Source organism: Cinclus cinclus, chromosome 1 (assembly GCF_963662255.1).
Source record: "Cinclus cinclus chromosome 1, bCinCin1.1, whole genome shotgun sequence".
Taxonomy (NCBI): Eukaryota; Metazoa; Chordata; class Aves; order Passeriformes; family Cinclidae; genus Cinclus; species Cinclus cinclus.
Window position 1 is genome coordinate 128,474,823 of NC_085046.1, and position 26,845 is coordinate 128,501,667.

Sequence of the window (26,845 nt, forward strand, 5' to 3'; positions counted from 1 at the left end):
AAGTGATTTTGAATGTTTGTGTCTTCAAAGAAGGGAAATACAGTAATTAAAAAATATACAATAAAAATGCTCAGTACTTCAGGTCTGGTAAAACACGTCCTTAAAAGAAGTTAACAAAATGAAGATAATCCTGCACTATGTATGTCTGAGAAATAAAGTTTATTTTCCCAAGTAAAAGCAATAGGAGAATTTTAGAATATTTTGACACAGTAACAAGCCATGCCCTCAGATTTTTGAACATTAGTGACTACTGCTCTGAAGTTCATTAAATTGTAATTTCAATGCAAAAAGAAATCTACCTCATTATAAAGCTGTATTTATACAGACATATAACATTGTTATAACAAAAATCCAACCAGAGTCTTGTTAACAGCATATACATGTATGTAGCATTGCCTAATTTATAAAATTTGGCTGAAGAGATGCCAGCTTTACAAGCAACAAATCCTTATGATAAAATGAAAACTATAAACCAAAGTAGAGTTACAGTAGGAATGTGCATAAAAACAATCTTATTAATTATTATAACAAAGGAACAGAATACTGGAAAGCAAAGTTAGTTTTTAAAAGTCTGTATTATAATTACAGCAAGTATGACTAACTTACTAATAACTGTAACTTCGTATAAACACAGGGAACCACATTTGCCCAGAAACTTCACGAGAAACACACAAAACAGAACTGGGCAAAAAGAGCAATAGGTAAGTGCACATCAGTTGTTAACAAGGCCTATGACAGGGAGGATGCAGAAAAAGACACTCAAGTTTTATTAGGTGGGGAAGAAGGATTGGTTACATTCTGGAAAATGAAAGAAACATTCTCTTTTATCCTTTCAAGGAAAGGATCAGCAAGAGTCTGATGCTGTGCAGTGAAATGCTTCCATTGCATCAACTGTGACATGGAAAGTGGTTTCTTTGAATTAGGTTTCCCATGGTTTTGTTCAAGCTGGCAGCTTCTAGATATGGGAGGCTTTTCTGAGGAAGTATCTGAAAAAAATGATGCAGTAAACTAATCAGAGAAAACTAAGACAGAAAATTTCAGTCTGAATCAATAAGAGAGTTGGTGATAACAAACGAGGGAAAACAGAACAACACATATAATCATTCTGTACCAAGAAAATCCAAACATATACCTCCACAATAAGAGAGGGAAGGCTGTTTCTTGCTCAGTGATTTAGGTTATCAAAATTACCATATGTTAGCATAAAGACAAATCCTTTTACACATGGAGAGGAAAGGAAATATCTTGTTTGCCAATTTCCTTTCCTCTGTCTTCCTAATTCTGTGACATTTGGGCTGCTCTTGTTCTTTAAGTAAATTTGAATCTAGATGTATGTTGCAGCAAAATTCACGCTAGCTTCAATTTCTTCCCAGAGGAATTACTCCAGTCAGCTAAGAATAATTTGAGTAGCTGTTTCATTGACTCAGCACACTAGATCTGTACAGTCTGTACATCCAGATATTGCCAAATTGTTCAATATACACAATGCTGTATATCAGAGTAAGGAAAGGACTATTGTTGTGAGATTAATTCACTTTTAAGAGACGATCCTAAAGCCCCAGATAGTATCAGGTCATTGCAGTGCACATCATACATTGATGGCTTTATGATTCATCTGATGCATGGGATAAACAAAGAAATAATTTTATATGGAAAAAAATGTGTCATTACAGTCACTGGTTTACAACTTGTCATCAAATATTTTCCCAGCAGTATTATGTGCTTGTTAGGAAAGACCAGTGATATAAGCAGCATGACTCAGACTATTCCTGGTCTTTTTAAGTTTCTGAGAGCCCATAATGACTCATAAACACAAAACTTTCCTTTTGACTGACATATGACATTTGAAGTAGATTTGAAATATATTTATTTTACTGGGCAGAAGAAAATTTAAAATAGATGCATTTACAGATTCTGCCTTTCTAACTCCTAAAGTACACTATGATCAGGTAAAACAACAGGCTTACAGCTTTGTAGCTGATGTGAAGGCCAGCAGAATAGCAAGCAACCCATCGACATGATCCATGCACAGGAAATTTCCTCCTTTCAAGACCCCTGTAGTTTTCTAAAGATGACCCTAGTATGAATGGACCACAGGAGATGATGGTTGGGAGACCTCTATTCTATTGTTTGGTTCCTCTTTAGTTTGTCATTTGAATCGTACGTGCTAGAAATGGAGGAGACAAAACACTGAAAGTTCCTGGCTTTTTCTGTGCAGCAGAATCTATCCCCAGTAACCTGGAATCTGGTTCTTTGATGCAGCAATTTGACAGTTTTCTGTTCTTAGCAAAGGCAAAGAGACCAGCTAGTGGTAGCTGCACTCTGGTGTGATCAAACTGAAGCCCATAACTCAGAATCATTTGAGTAGGGGGACAATGAGCCAGGTTGTCCTCTGCTCTTCAGGAAGTCAAACCTTCCCCTCACTCAATCACTACCACCACTTAAGTCTAATAATGGCCTTCAGGCTTTTCCTTGATTTACTGCCAAAAGGTTTTGCTCACTGGGACAAGGAACTACATAGCCTTGAAAAAGTCACAGAACCCAAGAGGCCAATGTTGTGGTTGAACTGATGAAACCAAAGTGTGTTCAAAGCATAAGATATGAAGTCAAGATGATAAGACAATTGCAAGCTGCTAAATAAAATCACAAGCACCAGTGTTCATCACAGTAACAACACAAAATTCCTTTGGATTTCTGCAATCCAGGAGCCACACCTGCCTCACTGCACACCACTGGAAAAATGTGGCTAACATTTAACACAAAAGATGCCTTTCCCACACAGATCCTGTAATAGTACCTAAGTGGAGAATGTTAAATTTAGAAAATCACTTATGCAGAAACAGAAGGTCTAATTTTTCAATCATTAAAGAAAGATACAAAGATGATTTAATCAGCATATGGAGCAAAAACAAAGGAGATAATCAAATTCTTATGGCTACAAAAGCCCTGTGCTATCACTAGCCAAGTCCTCCTCATTTTGGGTAGAATGAGATGAGAAAGAAGTACAAGTCTAACCTATTACCTGGGAACATGCAAACCATCAAGCAAAAAAGTGTTGGGTTTGCATCACTTCTTTCCTTTTCCCTGTCTATAGAGAACACACGCTCTTGTACCCGTTTCTTGAGCTCTTCTCATTGAGGTTTCTGTGTGCATTTAGAAGACATCAGTATTGGTATCACACTATCACTCCTGTAAATAGTGTACATAGATACTTCATGCCCCAAAAGAGAAACATACCAAGGCAATAGACACTCCTTCCTTTAAGAAATTAGATGAGCTATAAAAGCAAAAATGGATAAGATGCAAACATAACTTATTATATTTTTTTTTTTAATCCTGTTTCCAACTTAAACCTATATACCTGTACACAGCAAGGTATGAAAATAACTTTGATATGCCAAAAGAACAGGAGTCAGGTTCCTACAGAAAGGATAGGTATGAATATTTACTGCTTGCATGATAAATGAACCGGTTGTTACTGCAAGGAATTAAATCTTCCTCCTCCTCCTTTCATGAAGGACTCCTATGGATTAGATAAATCAGCCAGTATGTGGAAGATTCCATAATGAACCTCATTATTTCAATCCTCTTTTACTGAGCAGCAAAGTTTTCTCCAGAGACTATATATTAAGAATGGATTCCTCAGCAGTGGCCAGAGATAATGAAAAACAAACTCACTTTGATGGTCAATCTTTCCCATATCCATACAGTCACACTCAAGCAAGTCATGAGTAACACAGCTGGAATCTTCATGCAGAGTAAAGAGATTTTTAAGCTCCTCAATAGAAAAATGTGTGTGTTCAGATGTCTTGGAAAGGTCTACAACTGCCCCAGAAAGGTCTTGTTTGCTGATCTGTCTTTGATAAATCTTTTCTTCTATTGAGCCTGTATTGAAGAGAAAAACATATCAATCGGGATAATTTTTGACCAGTATTTACAATGAAGTCAAGTCCATTTCTTGATAACAATATACATAGGAAATGCTAAATTAGTATTTTCAGTTATTTAAGGAAAAGCAAAGCAAAAGCAAGTGAAACAATGTGATGTCTGCATATTAACTGAACTCAGAACAAATATGTATTTTTAAAGAACAAATTATTTCCAAAAAACATTCCCTCTCTTTCTTTTATGGACAAAATGTCAACATCTGTCTCATTCTGCGTAAGCTGAGCACTATCTCTGACCTGTGGTTAGCAGCCTGTAGATATGGACAGCATGTTTCTGACCATCTCTCCACACTCTAGCCATTGCCTGAGGAAAGCAAGAAGATGAAAAGCATTAACAGCTATACAAGAACACTTTAGTAAAGCTTGTAGCCTTCAGTGATCGAATTACCAGTTCTGCTCACTTGTTCAAAGAGATGTTGTCTGGATAATGAATTCCCCACTAACTCTCTGTGATTGTTTGTCTAAGTTTTCTGGTATTAACTGTAACCAGTTTTGAAAATATAATTAATTTTCTGCCCTTTAGACTTCTCTTCCTTTCTGTACACTAAAGTAAGAAAGCAGGTGTTTCACTTATTTCCTCAAAGAAATCCCCTCTTCATATTTGTTTTCCAAGCATTAACAACTATTTAATATTTCAGGAATACTGATCATCCTCCCTCATCTCCAAAATCGGGGTTTTTTTGCCACAATACATCTTTAGAAGCAACTTTCACATTTCTATTGAAATTCTAAAAATGAGTGTTTGCACCTCCTTTATTTCTTAAACAAACAAAATGCAAGACTGACTACTGCTATATGATCTTTTTTTTTGACAATGTATGGGTTGCACCTACATCCTCTGAACAAACACACTCAACAAGGGTTCGCAGTCTCTGGCAACCTGTGGCAATTTTGTCTGATTTAGCAGACTTTTTCAAGCAACAAGACAACTGACCACATGAGGGTACTAATTCACCCTGGGAAGAGGAGCAAGGTCAAGAATCACGGCTTATTTCAGGTACTAAGGACACAGCTTACTCTACAATAAAGAGTTTCTTACTGAGTTCATAAAAAGATTTTTTAAACTGTTATTTTTAAGGACTATTTTAACTGAAGACTCTTATGCCAACTAAATAATCCCTCGAGGCCAACAGTGCCTTTACAAGAATAGCACAGCATTTGCTTTCTTTTCTTTCTTTTGGCATCACAGCCATGCGATTTTTTCATTCTTGCAATTCTGATCAGAGTCTCTCCCTTTTTCTCAGGGATTGCAAATCAACAGCAACATCTGCTATGCAATCTAATCCCATTTTCCTTTTCTTTTCAGAAACACAGCCACTCTACAAATAAAAAGACATCAAGAGACAAAGAGGATACGCGACTCACTCCTCCAAAGAAATTAAAATTTAATCTTTTTATTTTTTACTGCAAGAGGGCTTCTACTGATCCCAATATATATCTAATATGACAGAGAAATATTTCTTCTTGTCTTCTCAGAAGGAGTTTTCCCTCATTGTTGTACTTGTCCAGATACAATGTGATAATTGGTAGCTGTAAAACATGCAAAGCCAGGCAATTCAAAATCAGCCAAGAATTCATTTGATACCCATCCCAACCCACATGCACCCAGTTGTTGCCAGACCTGAATATCTGTAGCTGGATTCCAGTCAATATCATACAGGATCAAATGAGATGCTCCAACCAGGTTCAGTCCCACTCCACCAGCCTTTGAACTCAGCAAAAAGATAAAAGCTGGGCTGAATTTACTATTGAAAGTATCAACAATATGTTGTCTCTGGGAGACAGGAGTCTGTCCATCAAGTCTAGCATAGGAGTATCCATAATGTTTGCATACGTCTTGTAATACGTTTAATGTCTGAGTGTAATTGGATACCAACACGACTCTGTCAAACAGTAAAACAAAGTCATCATCCTAGACCTTGGTAAAATAAAAATCCAGTAAGAGATCACGGAAGACATATAAGAAAACAAAATTGAGAGTGAAAAATTACACATCAACCCGGGGTTGCTTTTACTTTCTACAAAATAAAACACTTCCAATTAATTAGAAGCACATACCAGATCTGCACGCCTCATACCTACTGTAAAGCATTCAATGTTAAATAATTAATGTCTCTTTTTGCAACAGAATTTGGCATGATGCACAGATTGCAGGCATTCAGAACCAATCACAAAGACAGATTTTTTTTTAAAATCTCTGTTTATACAAAATAACTGTTGTTAAGACAGCATTTGCAGAGGATGTTGTAGGAGCTAATAAATAATATATACAACTCTACTTACTGAAAAAGCTACTATGAATTTCTACAGAAAACCTCAAAAAATTCTAACAAAAATCATAATGAAAGTCTATTAGGAAAGCAGAGATTCTTAAGTAAATTTTATGGCTGAAAACAATGGGGATGAAGACTAGTAAAAGACAGACACTGCATTTTTTTAGAAAGCAAAATCAGTCTGATCCCTTACAGTCATGGTCCAAGCTATGTTGGTCTATTTTCTCTGAGTTTTGCCTAATAAGGTTTCAAAGGTCTGAAAATCCAGCATTCTTATCCTCCCAAATATTGAGGATGTTTCTGCTAAGTAGACAAGTATCTTTTCAATTTAAGTCATAAGTAAAAGAATAGATCAGGCATTTCCTGCCAGATCTCGTTTGGAGGGCTTCTGTAATCTAAACTAAATGTAATATATTTATTTTTAAATAATGATGCATTTATTTTTTTAAATTTTTATTAAAAACAAGTTCTGAACAACTGGACAAATTATTTCAGGGGAAAATGAAAATATTAACATTTTAGAAGTATTTTAGAACATTTTTATTATTACACTTTACAACTGGATTACAACCATGACTTGTTTGTAAAGACTTTGCAAGACTTATTTTTTTGTCAATCAACACAACATTCACAGCTTTGTCAGCACTCAACAAATAGAATATAAACTTCAGATTAGGACTGGAACTGAGTCTGTATATTGTAAAAACTATTTAGTACCAATGAAAGCAGAGAAACCAAAGAAAAAAATAAACATTAGCTGCACTGAATTAATGCAACAAAACTTAAAGGCATAAAGTAATGCCTCAATTCACCAGCTCCTAAAGTACTGCTACAGATAGACACTTTTTTACTGACACCCGTGGTTTTGCTGACCTAAATGAAATACAGCCAGTACATCCAGATATTCAGCTGTCATTGGTTTCAATAGATGCTAAGTATATAAACTCCAGCAACAGGCTCAACTTTCTGATTTGTAAAAAGAAAGTATCTTCATATTCCATTACATCAGTGTCAAGAGCTCTGCTGTTACTTCCCACTACTGAATTACAGTGTGTCCTATTTAAACATCAGTTGAAATAAAAGTTAAAAGTTAAATACTTTTGGAATAGTTTGGCTTAAGGCATGAGTACATAAAAAATTATCCTGGAACTCCAGGTCATGTGAGATTCCCACAAATTAGCAATTGCATAGAAATTAATCATGTGCATCCTATTAGTCCATGATAAACAGAAGTTTTTCTCCATGTCAGTGGCATTTACCACAAGGGAAATAAGCAGTTGCTGGGCAAGTTCTTCTGTTGAGAATGGTTACCCTGAACTTTAGAAAAGGCAGCAAGCAGTGAGCAGTTAAGCGTGATTAAAGAGGAAATAACTTATAATCTAGTAATGAAAATATTTCAGTGCAATTTAATAGATTAACACATATTCTCGTGATAACAAAGCACTGGAAAGCCTCTGCAAGTACAGGGTGCAGCACAAGAGCTGTAGCAAACTATCTTACTTGCTTTACAGTGTAAAAAATACAAGTATCACTACCTGGAAAAAATATGAAAAGCATTTTTAAAAATTATGTCAGCTGCAAATTCTAGTTTCACAATTTAACAAGAAAGCCAGGACTACAATGCTTAAATTAATTTGGCAGACCTGCAAACAGCTGCAATACTTTTATTTTGAATGTTACATTCCCATGCATTTGGAAAGCAAATCAATATCCAGAAGGTCACTCCCATTACCTCCCTTCTACCTTTATTTCACACTTGCCTTTCAGAAGAGTTGAGCTCATGGATTGCTGCTAACAACTTTACCAGCACCTGCAATTTTCCTGAATCAGTTTCAGAGAAAGTGTCTGATGTATAATCTTGTGGGAAGACATCTATTACACCTTCATAGAGGCTGGACTCATCACAGTCCTCAGTCACAGGATCACAGCTTTTTTCCTATTGAAAATAAAGGGTTAAAATTCCATATCCCCTCTGACATATTTTTTTAATATTGTTATATTTTTATCACAAAGACAAAAGGAGGTATAAAAAGCTTCCTCAAAGCAATGTATTATGTGAGCATGAGCATGAAAATCTCGCAACATGGGATTTAAAGCAAAGTTTCAAAATACTTGAAATGTTTATTTTACTTTACACTCTCTAATCTAAGACATTGTTTTCAGCTAAGTAGAAAGTTGAAATACTTAAAACTGAAAAATGTGTACAACTTCTCTACTTAAAGAGCCACACAAATGTATTTCCACAGAAAATATATATCTAAACCCTGAGAGTGAGGAGGAAATCAAGACACTGTTTTATTCTTTCTAAATCCCCTATCTTATTATGAAACTTCACAATCATTCACTGTGTTTAGGAAAATACTGTCATTAAGATTCAGTTATACTACTGGAAATGAAAAAAAGCTAGTAGGTTAAACCAATAAAATATCAGAAATACAGGTAATATTTTGCTGTTCTTAGAAAATCAGTGTTTCACAAGGAGGAAAAAGCCAGACGATTCAAATGCCAAAACCACAATGGCAATGAATGCCTTGCACATGCAGTCCTTTCCACGCCTATATTTAATACAGACTTGTGTTTTTGCATATGAGAAGTTTCTAATGCTTACATTATGAAGTAAAGGCAATGGACTTTACTTGGCAGTGTTGAAAGTTACACAGACACTGCACTGTGGATATTCCACCAAAGGCATGAAGTACATCTTTTAAGAAAGATTTACATTTCCACTCAGCTTACTTGGACTTCAGCTAGTGGCCATAGAAGTTACTATTACCAAGTTCTAACTCTCACTCTATTTGCCTATAGGAATAAGTACATTTCTTTATGTACAATCCCAGGAGAGGTGCTAAGAGAGACACCAAGTATCACTGATATCTTGAGCCTCCAGCTCCCAGTGTCATTAAGCTTGAAAAAGTGAAATTATCATGTGGACAGGGAGGTTTCAGAGAAACCAGCAGAGAAACTACATATTAGTAATCTAGACTAGTAATTTCTAGTTAACAGTGGTCTTTGCAAAATTCACATTTATATGTACTCCTACGAATATTCAGAGACCAGGTTAAGACGGAAAATACATTAAGAAAGAAATAACAGGATAAGGCAATAGGAAATTGGTGAGATACCTTTCCTGAGTACATTCAGGTTTCCTAACACTTGTGCTTTTGAAAGCAAGTTGTATGTGAGAGTATGGAAACGACCTTAAGCAATATGGACATTTGATAACAGTTTTAGTGACTGGTGTCTGCTGAAATGACTAATTGCAAACACACACTCCCATGCAAATAGATACCTTTATAGCTTTAAACAGAAGACATGGATGATTGCAAAGCTTTTTCAAAGCTCCTATACATACTAGGTGTGGACTATTTTCCAGCCTGCCTTGTAGACAGGATGTAATAACACGAGAACTAAGCAGTTTTCGATACAATTCAAGTTGCAGAACGGTTGGTTGGCAGAAAATTATGCTCTCCTTTTTGGGGGGCAGAAATTTGTTTATAACTTCCTGTGTTCTTCTTAGAATAAAGAGTCCAGTGAGACGTGTGAGTTCTGCTGCTCTTTTTTCTCCTAATTCCTTTTCCTCCTACAAGAACAAAGCACAAAATTAATTATAATCTTGCATTTCACCAGAACAATGTTCTCTATTCTTCTAATTAGGTATTTAAATAACCTCTTAAAAGTATGATACCACTTTCTGACATGGGACTGTAATGACCAATACTTCTCCAATTAGTACCACTGCATTAGTTCTATGTCTGGTTTCTAAAGTCTTAAACAAAGGAAAATAATGTCCCAGATGACATCCAAGGCTTGAATTATACGCCAGAATTTCTAGAGATGCAGTGAAAGCATGCAAACCATGCAGTATTGTGGCAAAAATGCAGATGGCCTTTTGGGGAATGCAGGTGTTGGAAGCACAGTTGTTGCCTGATAATTAATAGGTAGCTGAAATGAGGTGATTTTAACATGTGTGATCTCCTCTTTCCCTTTGGAAAACTAGTGACTTTATGTCAAATAGGAAGGTGAAAATCTTCAGCTACTATTAGTAGTCCTGAGCTTCACTTTACTCCATGGAATGCAAATTTCACTTTGCTATGAATTTTCTTCCGTGACTGAATTTTTTAACCAAATACCTCTGTTGCTGAAGGCTCTCTCGATCTGACAATTGGTTCCTCATATATCTTTCTATACGTGGATAAAGAACCAAGTATTCCTGGATTCACAAACTCTATTAATGCATAAAATTCTTGCAAGTCATTTTGGATTGGAGTACCTTGAAAGAGAATAAAAATAATTCTGCAATTGGTTATTTTTTCTTTAAACTGATGGAAGTACATTGAATGCAGGGTTTAATATCGACAATGCAGATGTTTTATTTCAATGTAAATTACTCAGAGTCCTGAATTGAGCTAAAACTTTACCATTAACAGCAAGCTACTGTACTCATACCTAAACAGACTGCAGATACAATTGTTCTGACAAAGGAATTTAAAAAGTCAAGTTCTAAATCAGTTTTATTGAATAACTACAAAGGAAAACATTGAATGTATGCAGAGTCCCAATTCCCTTACAGAAGATCCAAGGCTCCTTGCTTGCCCCTGAAGACTGACAAATTTTGCCTTTATGTTTTTAAATTTTTGCCTTTATAATTTGCCTATTTTCTTAAATTGGAAATAACCTGTTTTTACAAGACCTGAGATTTATTCATTTAATACCCATTGCCAATATTCCAACTGATCTCATGCTGTATTTAGAATATCTTCTTCTTTTACCCTGACCTAGCACTATCAACATAAAAAAATATTAAAAGTAACTATAGATACTAACCAGTAAGGATAATTCTCCTCTCACAAGACAGACTAGTAAGGGCTGTAGTTGTCTTAATAGTGCTATTTTTCAGACGATGTCCTTCATCACAGATTAGGAGGTTAAATTCTACAGCCTGAATTTGATCCAATGATCGCAACAGCATCTCGTAACTGATTATCATAACTGAATAAAGTGGAGAACCAATGAATTCTTCTACTTTGTGGTCCTGCAGGCATAAAGGAAAATACATCATACAACTATTGCATTGGAGATCAAATCCTTGAAAATCATCACATTCCTTGAAAATCCAGTAACTACAGAAATTTCTTCTCACATGACACAAGATACTTACTATCGCCTTCATGACTTTGGATTATTGATTCTTTCCTAATTTGCAAAAGAGATCTGATACAGCAATTTAGACTTTTACCACCTCATTAAAAGAAAATTTAATATTCTTCTAAGCCTTCAAATCCTCTGAGATGTATTACCATGAAGGTGAAAAGCACAGAGTTCCTGTAATAGCTTCCCACTGCTGGCATTTGGGTAAGCTTCAAATGAATAATTAAAGTCAAGATAATGAAGGGCCACAGGTAGCTCCTTGCACATTCACTTTGGCTCTCAGCCTGGTAATGTCCAATAGGAAGTTTCCACATTCTACCCGAATTCCCTTTGGTTTTAATTTGATTTTATATGATTGAATATGATACTATATTGATATTATTTAACCTATTGAATTGGTTCTAGGTATCAGATTGTAGAAGAGCAAAGTTCAGCTTGGTCAGAGCTCAGATGGGAGGGATTCTGCACGGAGTTTCATGAAGGCCAAAGGAACTCCCAAATGCTGGGAGTTTTTCAAGAATGCTCCTCTGGAAGCATGAAAATCACAGCACCTTCTTCACCTCTGTCTTCACCAGCACTGCTGGGTCCTCAGCCCCAAGAAAAAAAATCCAGGCTAATGCAAATACCACCAGTGTCAGTGAAGGAAGAGTGGGGGTGAGCTATTACAGGACCTTGACCCCCTATGGATTAATGGGCCCTGGCATTGCTTGCAATGCTTGCACTGCTTGCCTGACATCATTGCAAGGCCACTCTGCATAACTTTTGGAGAAGTCAAAGGAGAGCAGGGAGATGTCCCAGAGGACTGGAAGGATAATATCACCCCCGTTTACAAGTAGGGTTTAAAGGAGGAACTTTTAAGTTATGGAATAAATCTTTGTAGGAGCTATCACACATCAGATGAAACACAGGATTGGGAAAAGCAAACACAAACTCACTAAGGACAAACCGAGCTTGACAAACCTGGTCACCCTCTGTGACAAAGTAAGCTGCTGGGTTGATGCTGGAGGGGTGTTGGACATTGCCTCCTGAATTTCTCCAAGGCTTTCAGTATGGTTTTCCACAGCCTTCCTCTGAAGAAACAGATGGGCTGTGGTGTGGATGAGTGCTCCATGCAGTGGTGGGAACTGGCTAAGAGGCAGCACCCAGAGGGTGCTGGTAAATGGCTCCTTTTCAACTGGGCAGTGTGGCACAAGTGGGGCCCCCCAGGGATTGATGCTGGGCCCAATGCTGTTTAATATCCTCATAAAGTGATCAGGAAGAAGGGATCAGGTGTACCACGATGAAGTTTCCCCATCATATCAAACCAAGTGGGAAAGTGGACACTTGGGAAGAGAGAGCCACCCCACAGGAAGATTTGGAAAGGCTGGAGAGCGGCTAACAAGAATCTGATGAAGTCCAGCAAGGGCAACCATAAGGTCTTGCACCTGGGAAAACATAACACAGGTGTGCAGCACAGGCTGGGACCTACCCAGCTGGGGAGCATCTCTGTGGAAAGGGATCTGGGGATCCAGGTGGACAATCAGATCAATGTGAGCAAACAGTGCTGAGCTGGCAAAGAAAGCCAACAGGACACTGGGCTGCATTCACAAGGGCATCACCAGCAGAGATCCAGAAATCATTATCCCACTCTGCTCAGTGCTCATCAGGTCACACTGGAGTACTGTGCTCAGTTTGGTCCCTGCTGTGCAGGGAAGATGTGGACAGGCTGGAGGAGGTCCGGAGAAGAGCCACAGACCGGGAAGCCTGTGACAGGGAAAAAGGCTGAGAGAACTGGGCTTGTTCTGGCTTAGGGGAGACCTCCTCACACTGTTCCACTATTTAAAAGAGAAGATGGATACTCTCTTTTTACATGAAGTTACATGAAAGACTGTAATACAAAACAAACTGCTTAGTGCAATGCAACACAAGGTTACTCCTAAGGAAGTTCCAATTGCACATGAGAAAAATGTTTCACAATGAGAACCACCAGCCATTGGAATAATCTCCCTAGGGAAGTGGTGGAGATTTGGCTGGACAGTATGCTGGGCCATCTTGTCCAGATGGTGGTTTTGCCAAGAAAGGTTGGACCACATGATCCTTGAGGTCCCTTTCAACGGGATTTTTCATGATTATTCTATAATTAACTTTGTTACTAGCCCTTAACATTGGTGGGTTGGCCAACAGGTAAGGTCACACTGGGACTCAGAAAACAAGAGTCCATAACCAGCTCCAGAAAACATGTCTGTCTACTGGTAGATTTCTAATCCCTGTATTACTGGTCAGAAAATTACTGCAACCATCTCCTCTCTTATATAACCCTCAAACCCTTTTCCTTTAAAATATACCAAGAATTTTAATGTCTATTGAAGGAAATGCACACACTAAATACTCACTGTAATGGGATAGAGAGCTTCCTCCAAAAAAAGTTTCCTAGAAACAGCAACATTTCTATGCAGACTTGTAAATGTACTAGGATTGTTTACCTGTCTTGCAACTATGCATAAAACTGGAAATATCTACTGTAAGCATGTCCCTTACCTTTCCACTTGGCTCCTGAATGCTTCTTCCTATGTCCTAACAGTGTTCACTAACTAAGCAGGCTATGGGTACAGCTGACAAGCTGAAGAACCTCTTTAATTGTTAAAGCAAATCAGTCTAGAGTCTTAGAAGGTATTTTTATTTTCAAACAAGATCAGTTACCAAACACAGACAACGAAGTCTGGAGCCAGATGGTGTAATACATTGTAAAAGCAGCACCACTTAATTATCACAATCTTTAGAGTCTCCTAGCAGGTGATTCAGATGAATCTATGGGATGAATCCAGCACATTAATCTCACAAAATACCATGCAGCAGATCAGTCCCCCACATGCTGCTCACAATGAGGCCCAGCACATCAGAGGAGGCAAGGAGTAGTAAGGACCAGGTGCAAGGACATGCACCCATTGCTCCAGGTGTTTGGGACTGGACTTGAGCTTCCCTGTTGTTTCCAGGACTGTAGTTAACTGCCTGTTTTCCTGTAGTATTTTTACTGCCATTTTCAAAATGGGAGCAGAAAATTTCACAAGAAAGGAACACAGACACAGAGGACTGCTGTAGGGAAGACCCAATGTTGTCCCAGCCCAGTATACAGGCTCCACATCACAGCCTCTCTGAACTTCTCCTGGCATGGTCAACCATCAGAAGATGCCCAGGGTTCAGGAACCATTTTCTTTTCCTACACTTTCAGGCTGTAAGCTGAGGTGGGGAAAGTGCTGAGGCACTGGGGAACAGCCACCAACATCCCTTCCCTGGAAAAACACCAAGTGCACAGGAGAGGTTGAACTTTTTACAAAAAAAAAAAAGCAGATGAGTCCCTTACAAGCCTCCTGCAGTCAAATAATGTATTACCTACTTACTGTATGTGGCAACAGCAGCGGATGATGAATGAAAAATTAAAATAAATTTACAAGCTAATTTCAAGTAATTAATTCATACACTTAACTGGCTGCAAGATATGTCTGTATTATAGCCTCCATTTTAACAATTACCCAAAGTGACTTGACAGATTTAAGTGAGTTGCCTGGAGCCACATATGGAGCAATTGTCAATCAGTATTAGGGGTCCACAATGTCCCAGACTTCCTCTTTGAACAGACCTTTCTTTGCACTAGTTCAAATCCAATGTAGCTGGTAAAGTGTAAATTCAAAAATGCTGAATCATAAAGCAAAGTAGACCTGTAATTAATTATTTTTCTAGATATTTTTACTTAAAAACCAAATCAAAACAACTCAGTAAGAAGTGATACTCTGCAGACAGATAAAGGAATTATTCTCAAACACACTGTAAATGCTTATAATAGGAATTAACAAGACCTAAAATCAACCTTTGTGGGGATGCCTTCATTTTAAAAGCAATGTTCTCTACATGGCATTTGCATTTTAACATAATTAAACTGTAATCACATTTTAAAAGCAGATAATATCCTAATATCCTGGTGTTTTAAAAAGTCTGTTACTGAAGTACTAGGATCATTTTTGGTGTTTCAGTGTGACAGTGAGGAAAACATTTTAAAAAGTCTTCCAAGTTCTTTGAATGCATTCCTTATAGACAAGAACAGAAAAAAAATGCTTGAGACAAACTCTTCCTTTTAAGTTGTACTGGAGAAATAAAAGTATGATAATTGCTGCTTTTCCAGAGAAGATAGACAGTAAATTATTTTAAAATACCTCATTATATCCCAGGCAGGTCATATTGTGTCTTCCTCTTGCATGACAGTGTATTCTGTGGTATTTGGGAACACAGTTGTTAAAGCTGCTGAGTGTTCCCAATCAAATAGGTCCAATAAGATGAGTAAGAGTTTTAAAGTTATTTAAATTTAAAGAAAATGAAAGCTACTGTCATTTTGGGGCATAGTAACTGTCATCAAATTCAGGCTTTCTCCTCCCAACATTGTTCATAGAAACTGCAAGAAAACATTTAATTATCTCTAACTAGCCTTTCAGGTTAAAATGTTGCCATATTATATTTTGCCTTGTATCTATTTCTTTTAGGAAATTTCAAATCTCCCATCCTAACCTATATTATATTACAGCTCCTGACAAGTCAGTTTACTTCATTTCCACAACCTGAAACAAGTTACTAAGAAAAGCAAATGATGCAAAATGCAGCTATTACACCTGCACTGTCTTCAGTGGAAGATCAGCAGTTTCAAGAGATTGGCAATAATGAATCAACTTTAAAGAAATTATTGTTACAAAATCTTGTACAGTCAACCAAGAAGTAAACTTCCATTGAAAACCTCTGTTTCATTTGAAATATTCATTCTTCCAATAAGGAGAATACAAGAGACTAAAGGAAAATTTGGTCAATGTGAGAATTGTATAACCTTTAGAATGAAGTACTATTTGTTTCATCAGTCTACCCGTATGGAATTATTAGATTAAAAAATAATTTTGGAATCTAAGTATCTTTATCTTTATTGGAAGCACCAATGGAGGTACTACAAGCTCTCTACTTCCCTGGAACTTGTGAATGTTAATACCAGCAGGAACAGCCTCACTATAGGAGGGGACAGGGATCAGCACCATCCTCCTTCTTAATAAGATTTGTACTTGCCTGCATTCTTCTAGAGACGAGAGATAGTCTCATTACCCAACACTGAGACTCTAGGCTTGGTAACTCATGAGACTTTAAATCATCCTGACAGAGATCTAACTCTTGACAATGACAATAAAGGGAATAACCTTCTGAAGTACCCCAAATAGGCAGCCAAAATAAACCAGAAGTTTTCAGTACTGAACAAAAGCAACTACCACATAAACAGAGCACAAGGTAGATGCTTTGGCATGTAAAGCAGGGAAGGTGTGCACTTTGACACATAACAGAAAACTCCTTAAAATGAAGAGGCACAGGGAGGAGCATGTCACCTTTTACAGCTTCACAGGTGAAACCAGGGGAAAGGTAAGACAGACACATGCTACATGTGAACAGAGGTAATGACCTGGTGACTGACAGCAAAATACCCATATGGACAATTATCTGAAGAAGAAAAAAGTATTACAAATAAATATTAACAGATAATTACTAGGCTTTGTCTCCAGTTTTTTGGTTTTTGCTTAAAAAAAAGGAAGAGGAGAAAACCCCATAATTCCTGTATTCTGAGCCAATAATGACCTAATCCCCTTTTGAAAATAAATCTTACCTGATCAACTGTAAAGACTTTGATCCTTTCACTTCCCAACCATTTCTGAAATTCTTTTTTCCAGTTTTTCACCAGACTCCCAGGGGTGACTACTAGAGCTCTCTTTAGTACAGGTCTGCATCCATAGGGCCCTTGACGCAGAAGTGTCCAGACAAGTGCAATGCATTGCAGGGTTTTTCCTAAGCCCATCTCATCAGCAAGAATAGCTCCAAATCTGCCACTAACTCTGTAAGATGTAATGAGGTGCTGGTAACATTTTACAAGACATATCTGTAACTATTCACAACTGCTTTAGGGATTTGCTTCTGTGCTTGTTTTCTGAAGTATAAAGAACCTATTTATACATATTATGTCTACCGTAGGTTTTTTTTCAATTGTGCTAGAAGATCTTAGACTGAAAATTCTCATTTTCTATAGTAACTCATTAGTCCTCTAAAAGTAAAGTTTAAATCTTCTTTTAGAACTAGAATTACTATCCAATACCTTCAGGAATCTATGACTTGAGAAAATACTTTTGAAAACAATACAATATTCTTTTAACAGGTTGAAATAACATCTTTTTTATTCCAAATGCCTGAATTATAAATTATATTAATAACTTTGAATTATATGAAATATCAATCCCAGAAAGCAGTGTTCTTCAGCATAGCTTTGATTATATCTCTGTTTACAAAATCTGGTATGTAGAAATGACAGGCCATTTTGTGCACTAGTTCCTCATGATATCTGGCAAAATAATGGCAAGTGTGATGCTACATTTAGGTCAGAACAAACTTGTACAGCCTCTTTTGGGGAAAATTACTAATATTAATTAACTGAACAATTGCTCAGAACTTCCAAAGTTGCTTTATTTCAAACATGGGCATGAAAACGTTATAAATATTAAAAGCCAAAAGGATAATTATTACCTTACCTCATTCCCATTACACATTCATATAGAAATATAGTTCCTTCTTTCTGATGTGGGCGGAGATTATTTGCAATGTAGGGATCTACAACTACATCCACCACGGGCAAACCAGCCTTATTGAACATCCACTGATGACTTGCATTTGGTCGTGGCATAACTAGAGAATCTTGAAGTTCAAAGCATAATCATGTATTACACAAAAGCACTACTTTTAGTCTGTTAGTAAAACCTGTTAATGTCAATGATCTAATTTCTGTTAAAAATGCTGTTTAATATATTGACCATTCTCAGAATGAAAATGCATTTATAAGTACCTAGATTGCCTCTAATAAAAAGGTTTGCATTTTTCTCAGAGGTAAAGGTGATAAACTGAGAAATATGAGGGGTTCTTCTGATGAGGTAAAACTGCCTACCTAATAAAAGTTGCTTGATGACTTTGAATTCACAGAGCTAAATTAGAAGAAGTTCCGAAATACTTCTGAATTGAAAGTCTAAGAAAAAAAACCACAAACCATGACCTACATAAAATCTAAATACTACATCACAAGGGGATATTCTTGCAGTAGCCCAGAAAGGCTTCTCTGCCGAAGAAACAGAGATAAAAGCCACTGATTTGATAAAGAAAAATAAGGAAGGATTGAATGTAAGCTGATAAAGATTGCCACCGTGCATGAATAAAAGAAGTTGACAGGTTTGAAGACATACAGAAGCAAAGAGAGAATGAAGTATTGAACAACATCTGAATAACCATTTTTCTTGCCATCATCTGTTTATAGACATTATAATTTTGCTAGACAATGTCCATGCTGGGTTGCTTCTGCTGCTGCTACACACTTCCTTCACTGAAAAATATTATTGTCAGAGGACAGAATGAGAAAGCAATTCATGGCTTCTGGTATTTTTACGTCACTAGAGTAGATCTATGCTGTTAATTTATTCATGGGAATAGGTTGGTTGAAGGCTTATATCAATCAGGGAGATTTTGTTTCTTACTGACAAAGGGTTGAGTTCTGATGGATTAAATCAAGTTGCATGTGTATATATTTAAGAGCAAGTGGTGACAAAAAGATAACTTTTCTGATAAAAGTTTGGATGAAAATGAGGAAGAAATAAGGCTTGGATAAACACTGAACTAAAAGCTTAGAAATTGCATGTGGAAGATGTAGCTTTACATCTTTGTCGCTGTGCTCTGTTCTGCTGGCTTTCCATTCTGTAGAAGCTGCATTTTAATCAACTATAATCATAGACTTCAACATTATGAAAATGAAAAACCTCTGAAAAAAAAAACCTCTGACTGTTAAAATATCAAGGTCCTGGTCTTGTAAAGTATTTCAGTAACTTCTGCAAGAGATGATGCAATTATGCATTAGATAATGTGATTCTCCTGTGTAAGCAAACCTAAAGACTGAGAGTCCAACCTATTGATGTCTTGAGGGCTCAATATCCAAATTCACCAAAAGTCACAGAAGACAAGTAGAATAAAATGTAACATTTTTACAAACTAGTGCAGAAACAGCAAAGAATGTGCGGTTTATATTGGCTTCTCTTTATCAGATTTTTGGTTAGAATGCTAATGCAGCATCATCTTGCAATCTCAGGAAGGAACATTCCTAGATAAAATGTAATCAAATTAAATTAAGACCAGAGACTGGTGTTAATAAGGATGCTCCACAAAAGGGCCAGTGTTATCACTAATTACCACTTGATTAAGATTTCACTGTTTATTTACATAGCAGCCAGGTAACTGCTTCAAAAAGTTCCACAGTGTCAGGATATGAGGTAAGAATTCGGATGGAGGTATTATAGTAAGAATGCAAAAAAGTTGTATTTTTTAAAATACCATTGCTCTGCTTTGCAACATTTTTTTACACTCATTTTTATCCTCCATCTGAAAGATAGAGCTACCAGCAGGATATAGCTCCTAAATAGTTTGTAGACAAAAGAATAGTTCTTCTTAAATAATCAACACCACTTCCTGAAGCTATCAAACATTTATAGGCTCCCTCTTACACAACTGCTTAACCAGCCTGCTCCTATACAATATATGAACTCTAATGGCTCTTCAGCACATAGTACTTCTAGCACTATAAAACTAAACATTTATTCCAACACATATCTGGTTGAGTTTGAGTACAGTAGTTACACTCACTGGCTGTGAAGGATCAGATATTGACAGAAGCAATTCTCTCAAAGTGGCATTAACTTCTCTACTACTCATCCTCCACTGTAATTACTGTGCTGCCACGTTATGGCTGTATTTCACTGACCCCAGTGGGAAGCTGGAACTCATCTAGAATTTCTAGTATGTGTCAGATTGTTTCAAAGATCAATAAAGTCATTTTCCTTGGCAAAACTCTCAGAAATTACTCTATTGTGTTTCCACAGCCATCTGTAACAACTAGGAAGAACTTCACACAGTGCAGAGTATTCTACTTGTTAGAAACACACATGACAAAATCCTAACATGGTTAGACACTAGCACTATATGTCAGAAATACTTCAGTAATACACTGAGGAACGTGAAAATTTTGGTTACACATTCAGTATTTTTTGAGAGTCAAAGGATATTAAGAAACTTAAAAACTTCCATCTTACTTGAAGCATTTGGATCATGGCGAGGTTTGCAGCTTTGAAAATCTTTGAGCATATTCTCTTTAGTACTGGGTTGACAAACATTTTTGAATGGTTTACAGAATGGTTTTGTATTAGTCTGAGAAGTCGAATTTATGTCATGAGTCCCTATTCCAGCCTGAAAACACCTGCCACTGCTGAAATCATCTGCTGAAATTACACCCATCACTTCAATTTCTTTTCCGCCAACCATCAGTGTTTGACCTTCATCAAGACTGTCTAGCTCTTTAGCTTTATATCCAGTACCTAAAAGAACATAAAATGAAATAATTAGCACAACACAGCAAATACTACTTCCTTAACACCATACTACCCAGCTACAGGAAAGGAAAAATGTGAAAAAGTAACTGATTCTGAAACATTTAATTGTTACACACAAAGCCTTTCCCTCCTTAACTGAGTGATATGTGGGTACTAATAATCAGAATTAGATAGCAGAGTATATGAGCGAAGACTCAGTCATCCTCATCACCAACCAAGTCCACCGAATGTCAAACAACTGTTCAAGAGAACTTTTAAAAATTAGCCCCATATGGTAAAATCCAGAAGTTTGCCTTCATAACCATCCTACGTCCTTTTTTCTTTCTTTCATGTCCCCAAAAGAAGTCTCCTAACCCATCTTGCTGTTGAGCTAAACAGTGTATTCTACTTTTAGAATAATTCTAAATTAGTTTTTTTACACTTAAAGATTCAGATGCATCTGAAATCTACATTTCTACATATGCTTTGGAACATGTCCTGATTATTGCCATGATTTATGAGCAAGTTCAGTAGTTGTTGGGCTCAGTCAGGTGGGCATTCTCAGGGCAGCTACAAATACTACTGGTCTCATTACAAAATACAGCTACAGCTGACACTTCCTTTCTAGACAGCAGTGTATGAAAGAGTGGGGGTCCCTTCTTTTAAATAGCATTCTACTGGTTTAAGCTCTCACATAAAAAAACAGAGGACATATATAATTTATTTTCTTAATTCAGAGAGGTCAAAGCCACATTTCTGTTTCAGAATTCTTTACCTCAACTGTTCAATTTGTGTAAATTTGGATAAATAGGCTTGGATCCTTAGTCAGGCCAAACAAACAAAAGACATGACTGTGTAGACCAGCAGGTAAATCACTCAGCTGTGAAGAAAGAAGCAAGGCCTTCCAAGACACATTTTATCCAACAAACACCATATATAAAGACACCTGGAAGCTGTTTGCAAAGCACAGATCTGAAGCTTCTAGGACCGTGAAAGATTGGAAGGTGAAGGTCTGCATTTGAATTCCCCTAAGAGGATAAAATTACTGAGGTGTTTCACAGTCTAAGCAGTGCTGAAAAACAGTCTGGCCAAAAGGGAAAGGGAGATATTTTTCTTCCTCTCCTCTGAAAGTATTCAGAAAGCACACAGCAAACCTTTTTTGGATCTTGAAGGAACACTTACTTTCTGGAAAGAACTGAAGATGCCTGAACAAAAAAAGAATATGTGTGTCTTCCTAAATAGGATGCTTAGGGAGGGCATTATCTCCTTTGCTCTGCATTTTTGTTTTGTGGTAATACCTCTACATAGCTTCAGGCTGAACATAATAAATACAGGTGTATCCCTGTGCAGATTCTGGTCAGAAAAGTCTAATTCTAAGACAGGAAGGGCTTTAAGGGTGGATAGAAACTGGGAAGGCAAAAAGCAAAACTACAAAACTCAACTGTTTATGCAGCTGCCAGAAATAACTGTTTCTGTAACATACAGCAATTTACAAGAGAGCACATCCTAAATTCTTTGCAATGCATTATTAAGGAATTAGGACATTGCAGGGGAGAACAGAAAGATGTTCTGCTGCCTCAAAAATGAGCTATAATCTGTGCTGATTTTAGGTTCCCTTGTGCCATCCTTGATCCAACCCTGGTAAGCCTAAGGAAAAAAAAAATTCTTCCCTTGCCTTTTCCTTCCCACTTAAAAATAATAATACTGAGGGCTCATACACATTCTTCATAAACTTCTCAGTATTATATACAGTTTTGGAGATAAGCACCACTACTGGGCCTTTCCTTCTCACTCAGTGAGCTAAATAAATGCAGAAATTTAAAGCTAACACTGCTTAAATTGGTCAATTTATTATTTTCTTAGAATCGATAAGAATTGAAAGCAACCCTAAATGGGCAAGTTAGTACTAATGACATTGGTATTGTTGCACCCTCTGACACCATCAAACACGGTAATAAAACTTTCACCAAAGAAAATCACAATGTTCATTTTTCTATTCTGTTTGCTGCTAATTCAAGAAGACAGAACTTGAAAAAAAACACAAGAACAACAGGGTGGTGGCTGATGCATTCCAGGCATTGCTCTCTTTAACTCTGCCTTTTTCAAAAACAAGCAAGTCTGTACAAATATTGCTTTGCTATAAATAAATTCAAATTAACTTCTAAGTCAGACTAATTTGCAAATCAAAACTGCCTGGTCCTAACAAGGCTCACAATGTCATGATTCTAACGAAAGAGCAGCGAAGCTATCTCTGACCTAAAATTAATCAAATTATGCTTTGTAGAAACATTGTCCAATCCTTCTCCCTTACAGAATATCTTTGGCTCCATTAGCAAAGTTAATTCTTCCTTTGCTTTCAGTAAAAAATTACTGCTACAAGTTGATGGCAGCCTATGGTTTTCAAGTCTTATTTTTAACTCTGATATCAACCCAAACTATGTCTTACAGCAGCAGCTGCTGCTAAAACTACAAGACTAAAAATTGCTACACAGTTGACTTTGGCTGGGCTGGAAAATGTTGCTGTTTGCCTGTCTTTCCAACAAAGATAGTATTTTTAGCTGTTTGACTGGCTGAAAAGTAGAGATCCAACCTCTGAAATTCCTGATTGCCCTACTGGTGACTGGTACATCTACAAGAAACTTACCTGTATCTCTTCCCCAAATTTAAACTCCTTCACTTCTGCATTATGTGAGCAAACAAAATCAACAGCTCATCTCTCATTTGGCATTTCTGCTGAATTAGTACAGCCGATGATTTCCAGATCCTCTCTTTGGACTAGCATTTGGTGTTTCTGTGAATTATGTTATTCAGCCTGCTCCAGCCTCCCCCATGCATCTGCCTTATATGTAATAAATATACTTTCTTGCAGTCTTCCCCCCATCCAGAGAAAAAACCAAAAGCAATCCCAAAATCTCTACTGATTTTTCATCCTCTGGTCAACATTGGTATGAAGAACTAACATATCTAAAGAGCTCGGCCTCTGCTAATTCAAAGCACAGTAATTTTCTGCCAGGTGTTCCCTTGAGCAAGTATGCAATTCTACAGTACCTCTGGCAATGTCTTTGCCTTCCATATCTTTCAATATTACTGACTTTCCTTTTGTAATAAGAATAGCATCGCCTTCCCACTTCTTGTGCTTTTTCTTTGATGCCTTACACCACACGACACTGAAATATTTCACAAGGCAGTCAGGTGGTTCCTGAACTGCTTCTTCCTTTGCAGTCCCTGATGTTGGCAAATACAGTGCATCTAAAAGGGAAATAAAATAACAAAAAATATCTCAGGCTCTCCTGATAAAGTGTACAGTCTTTTGCATTTCAAAAAATCAAGGACAATCTATATATTTCATCTTATATAAACAAAGTGGTATATTTCCTGTCCTTATGGGAAGTTTGGATTGAAACAGAGCACCACATAAGGACTCATCCTAGAAAAAAACCAAAACAAATCAACATTACATTGTTTCAGAATGTATGTACTTCCAGGGAAATCAGATTATTTGTTGCATTAGTAAATGTCCTCCTAATTTGACATATATAAAGGATGATAAGAATGGAAAAAGAATAAAACGCTAAAAAAAAAAACAAAAGGGAAATGACCACAGTAGAAAATGAAAGCAGGGTCCTTGTGAGACAGTGCTGAGCAATGCTCTGAAAGCCAGGACAGCAACACAGAACTCAGAAAAGGGAACAAAGGAGTCCAGGAACCAGATCTGGAGCTGAAGTCATCTGTACTAGAAGGCAGAATAACCATAACTGTAATAATAAAAAATATAATTTCAACTCTTTTCCTTGCACCCTTCAAAAACAAGTAACTGTGCAAATCTTGAAACAGACCATCTCTTGAGTATGTACCAACCCAAACACTGTTACTAGGCTTAGATTGATTTAGATTTGTCAGCAGCTGCCCAGTTGTGCCATGGATGCAAATATTAAATAGGCAATATTTAGGTTAATATGGTTAAGAAATTATAATAGAACAGACAGCAGTTGATTATAGCATTGATTAAGAACAAACACATGCTTTCAAGAGTTAGCAATCTGAGACAAGTGATGGAAGAGAAGTCACCAGCATAACGTAAAGGAATATCTGTAGCATTCCTTTTCAGCACATGCACAGCTTCAAAAGGAGAATCAGACTAATTTTCATTAAAATACCTTTGCATGCTGGTTAAAAGCTTAAATCTGTTTGCTCCCTTGATTCCATCTGGGATTCAACACTATACAAATCTGTTACAGAAAAGAACTTATGCCACAGACTAACCTTTCCAAAATTTGCAAGTGTGCTGGTATTTAAAGGAGAAGCAGCAAGAGGAAATTGTTGCTCACAGTAATAGTCTGACAAAGAAGCAGCTTTTTGCTTCTACATCAAGTCTACATATTCTTAAAACTGCAAAATACTTGTAAGTTACATGCCTAAAATGAGTGCAATTTTTCAGACTAGTGTTTACTAAAAAGGTATTATCTAAATGAAAAATGCTGTATTTATCAAGTTGAATTTTCTTTCCAAAACACTCCGAAAATTGTATTGTCTGTACAGAACTCTTTGCTAACACAGTGCCTGAAGTAGACAGGATTTTCCATATAGAGAGGTTTCTTCAGTGCATTAGCCAACATTTGTAGTTTCATGCAGCAGATGTGTCCCCATCTCCAAGGAATAACAGAGCAGCTACTGAACACTGGCATTTCACAGAAGGATAAGAATATGGAACAGAGTAACCCTTTTCAAAATGTAGGGAATTCTTTGTAGATTAATCTTTGTAGATTAATCTTGGTAAATAAACCAGACAGTAACAAAAAAATCCTTGCAGCTCTATAAAAGACTATTGGATCTTCAGTAATCACAAGTGACAGGGTTTAGAGAAGTGAAAGAGAGAGGGGAAAGAGAGGAAACTTGTACCTTGCAAAAGATTAATTTTATTCTATATTGAGCTTCTAATTGTAAATTGATCCAACAGATAAATACATGGTTTTCTTTTTGTTTTTCAAACGGATTCTCTTAGTTTAATCAACAACTATTTTCCTTATATTAAGATTTTAAATAATTACTGCAAGAACTGGAGACTTCACTGCAGAACTTTCTTCTTCTCTCTTGAAGGATGGCCACCCATAAACAAATTATCACCTCTTTGTCTCCTTCACTGACCTCCCACATGAGTTTGGTGACCCCTGAGATCTGTTTTATAGTCACTGCTCTTTTACTCAGGGTGTCTTGGATGGTATTTATCTGAATCACCAGTGACTTAACTTTCAAGTCAATAACAAGGGCAAACTTTCCTTATCCCTGCTTCATTTAAAGTAATTAGAAAACAACTAATTTAGAAATAAAGCTGGAAATTGATAGTCTTTTATAACAATGACTTTTGCTGAAAAAGATTTCCAAAGCAACCTGTCCCCAATAAGAAGGAAACTGGGTACCAATATTCCATGCAATACTACCATGTTCCTATAGGGAAAATTAATCATTATAGCCTCTGCAATGTTCAGATTTCTTCCTTCGTCTTCTGAATCACCATAACTTCTGCTTACAGAAATATTCAATAACAATGTTTCTATGGTATATAAATTATCTTCCTTTTACCAATAACTACAGTATCATTTCATGTAAAAGTGTAAGGTTTTTTTAATTAAACATTTTTATGTAAAAATAATTATATCCTCTCAAAATTATCTTCCATATAACTTCCTTGCGTAGGAAACCTAAACCTGTTCGCCAACAATGCTGATTAGGTACTTGCATTCAACCTCTTTTTATCTTATCAGTTTTGTTTGTATTCAGCTCCACACCTATTTACCTTTAAAGATTATTCCAGCACAATAGCAGAATATTCAAATCCAATACAGCGTCAGTGAGCTTTTCAGGAATTGAAACGAGAATGGTATGTTATGCACAGGAACTAAGTTCAGTGTTTGACACAGGGGTACAGTGAGCAGTGGATTCAACAGAAAACCCTTGCTGCTCAGAGGCCATGGAACGTATCTGAAATAGGGCTGGATTTGTTGAAACCTGGAAGACAAACTGCAATTGTACCTTC

General features: G+C 36.8%; 1 protein-coding gene across 1 annotated transcript in view; it reads right to left on the reverse strand.

The window, feature by feature from the left end:
* Nucleotides 1-202: 202 nt before the first annotated feature.
* The window catches only part of RAD54B (RAD54 homolog B), a 62,814-nt gene continuing 36,171 nt past the window's right edge, over nt 203-26,845 (reverse strand). The window contains exons 4-15 of the mRNA XM_062502990.1: nt 23,860-24,060; nt 20,536-20,817; nt 17,944-18,106; nt 17,031-17,256; nt 11,045-11,252; nt 10,351-10,490; nt 9,510-9,800; nt 7,981-8,156; nt 5,569-5,830; nt 4,185-4,251; nt 3,679-3,885; nt 203-986 (exon numbers count right to left, since the gene is read on the reverse strand). Coding sequence (XP_062358974.1) covers nt 760-986; nt 3,679-3,885; nt 4,185-4,251; nt 5,569-5,830; nt 7,981-8,156; nt 9,510-9,800; nt 10,351-10,490; nt 11,045-11,252; nt 17,031-17,256; nt 17,944-18,106; nt 20,536-20,817; nt 23,860-24,060 — 2,450 coding nt within the window. The 3' untranslated portion in view covers nt 203-759. The remainder of the gene's footprint in view (nt 987-3,678; nt 3,886-4,184; nt 4,252-5,568; nt 5,831-7,980; nt 8,157-9,509; nt 9,801-10,350; nt 10,491-11,044; nt 11,253-17,030; nt 17,257-17,943; nt 18,107-20,535; nt 20,818-23,859; nt 24,061-26,845) is intronic.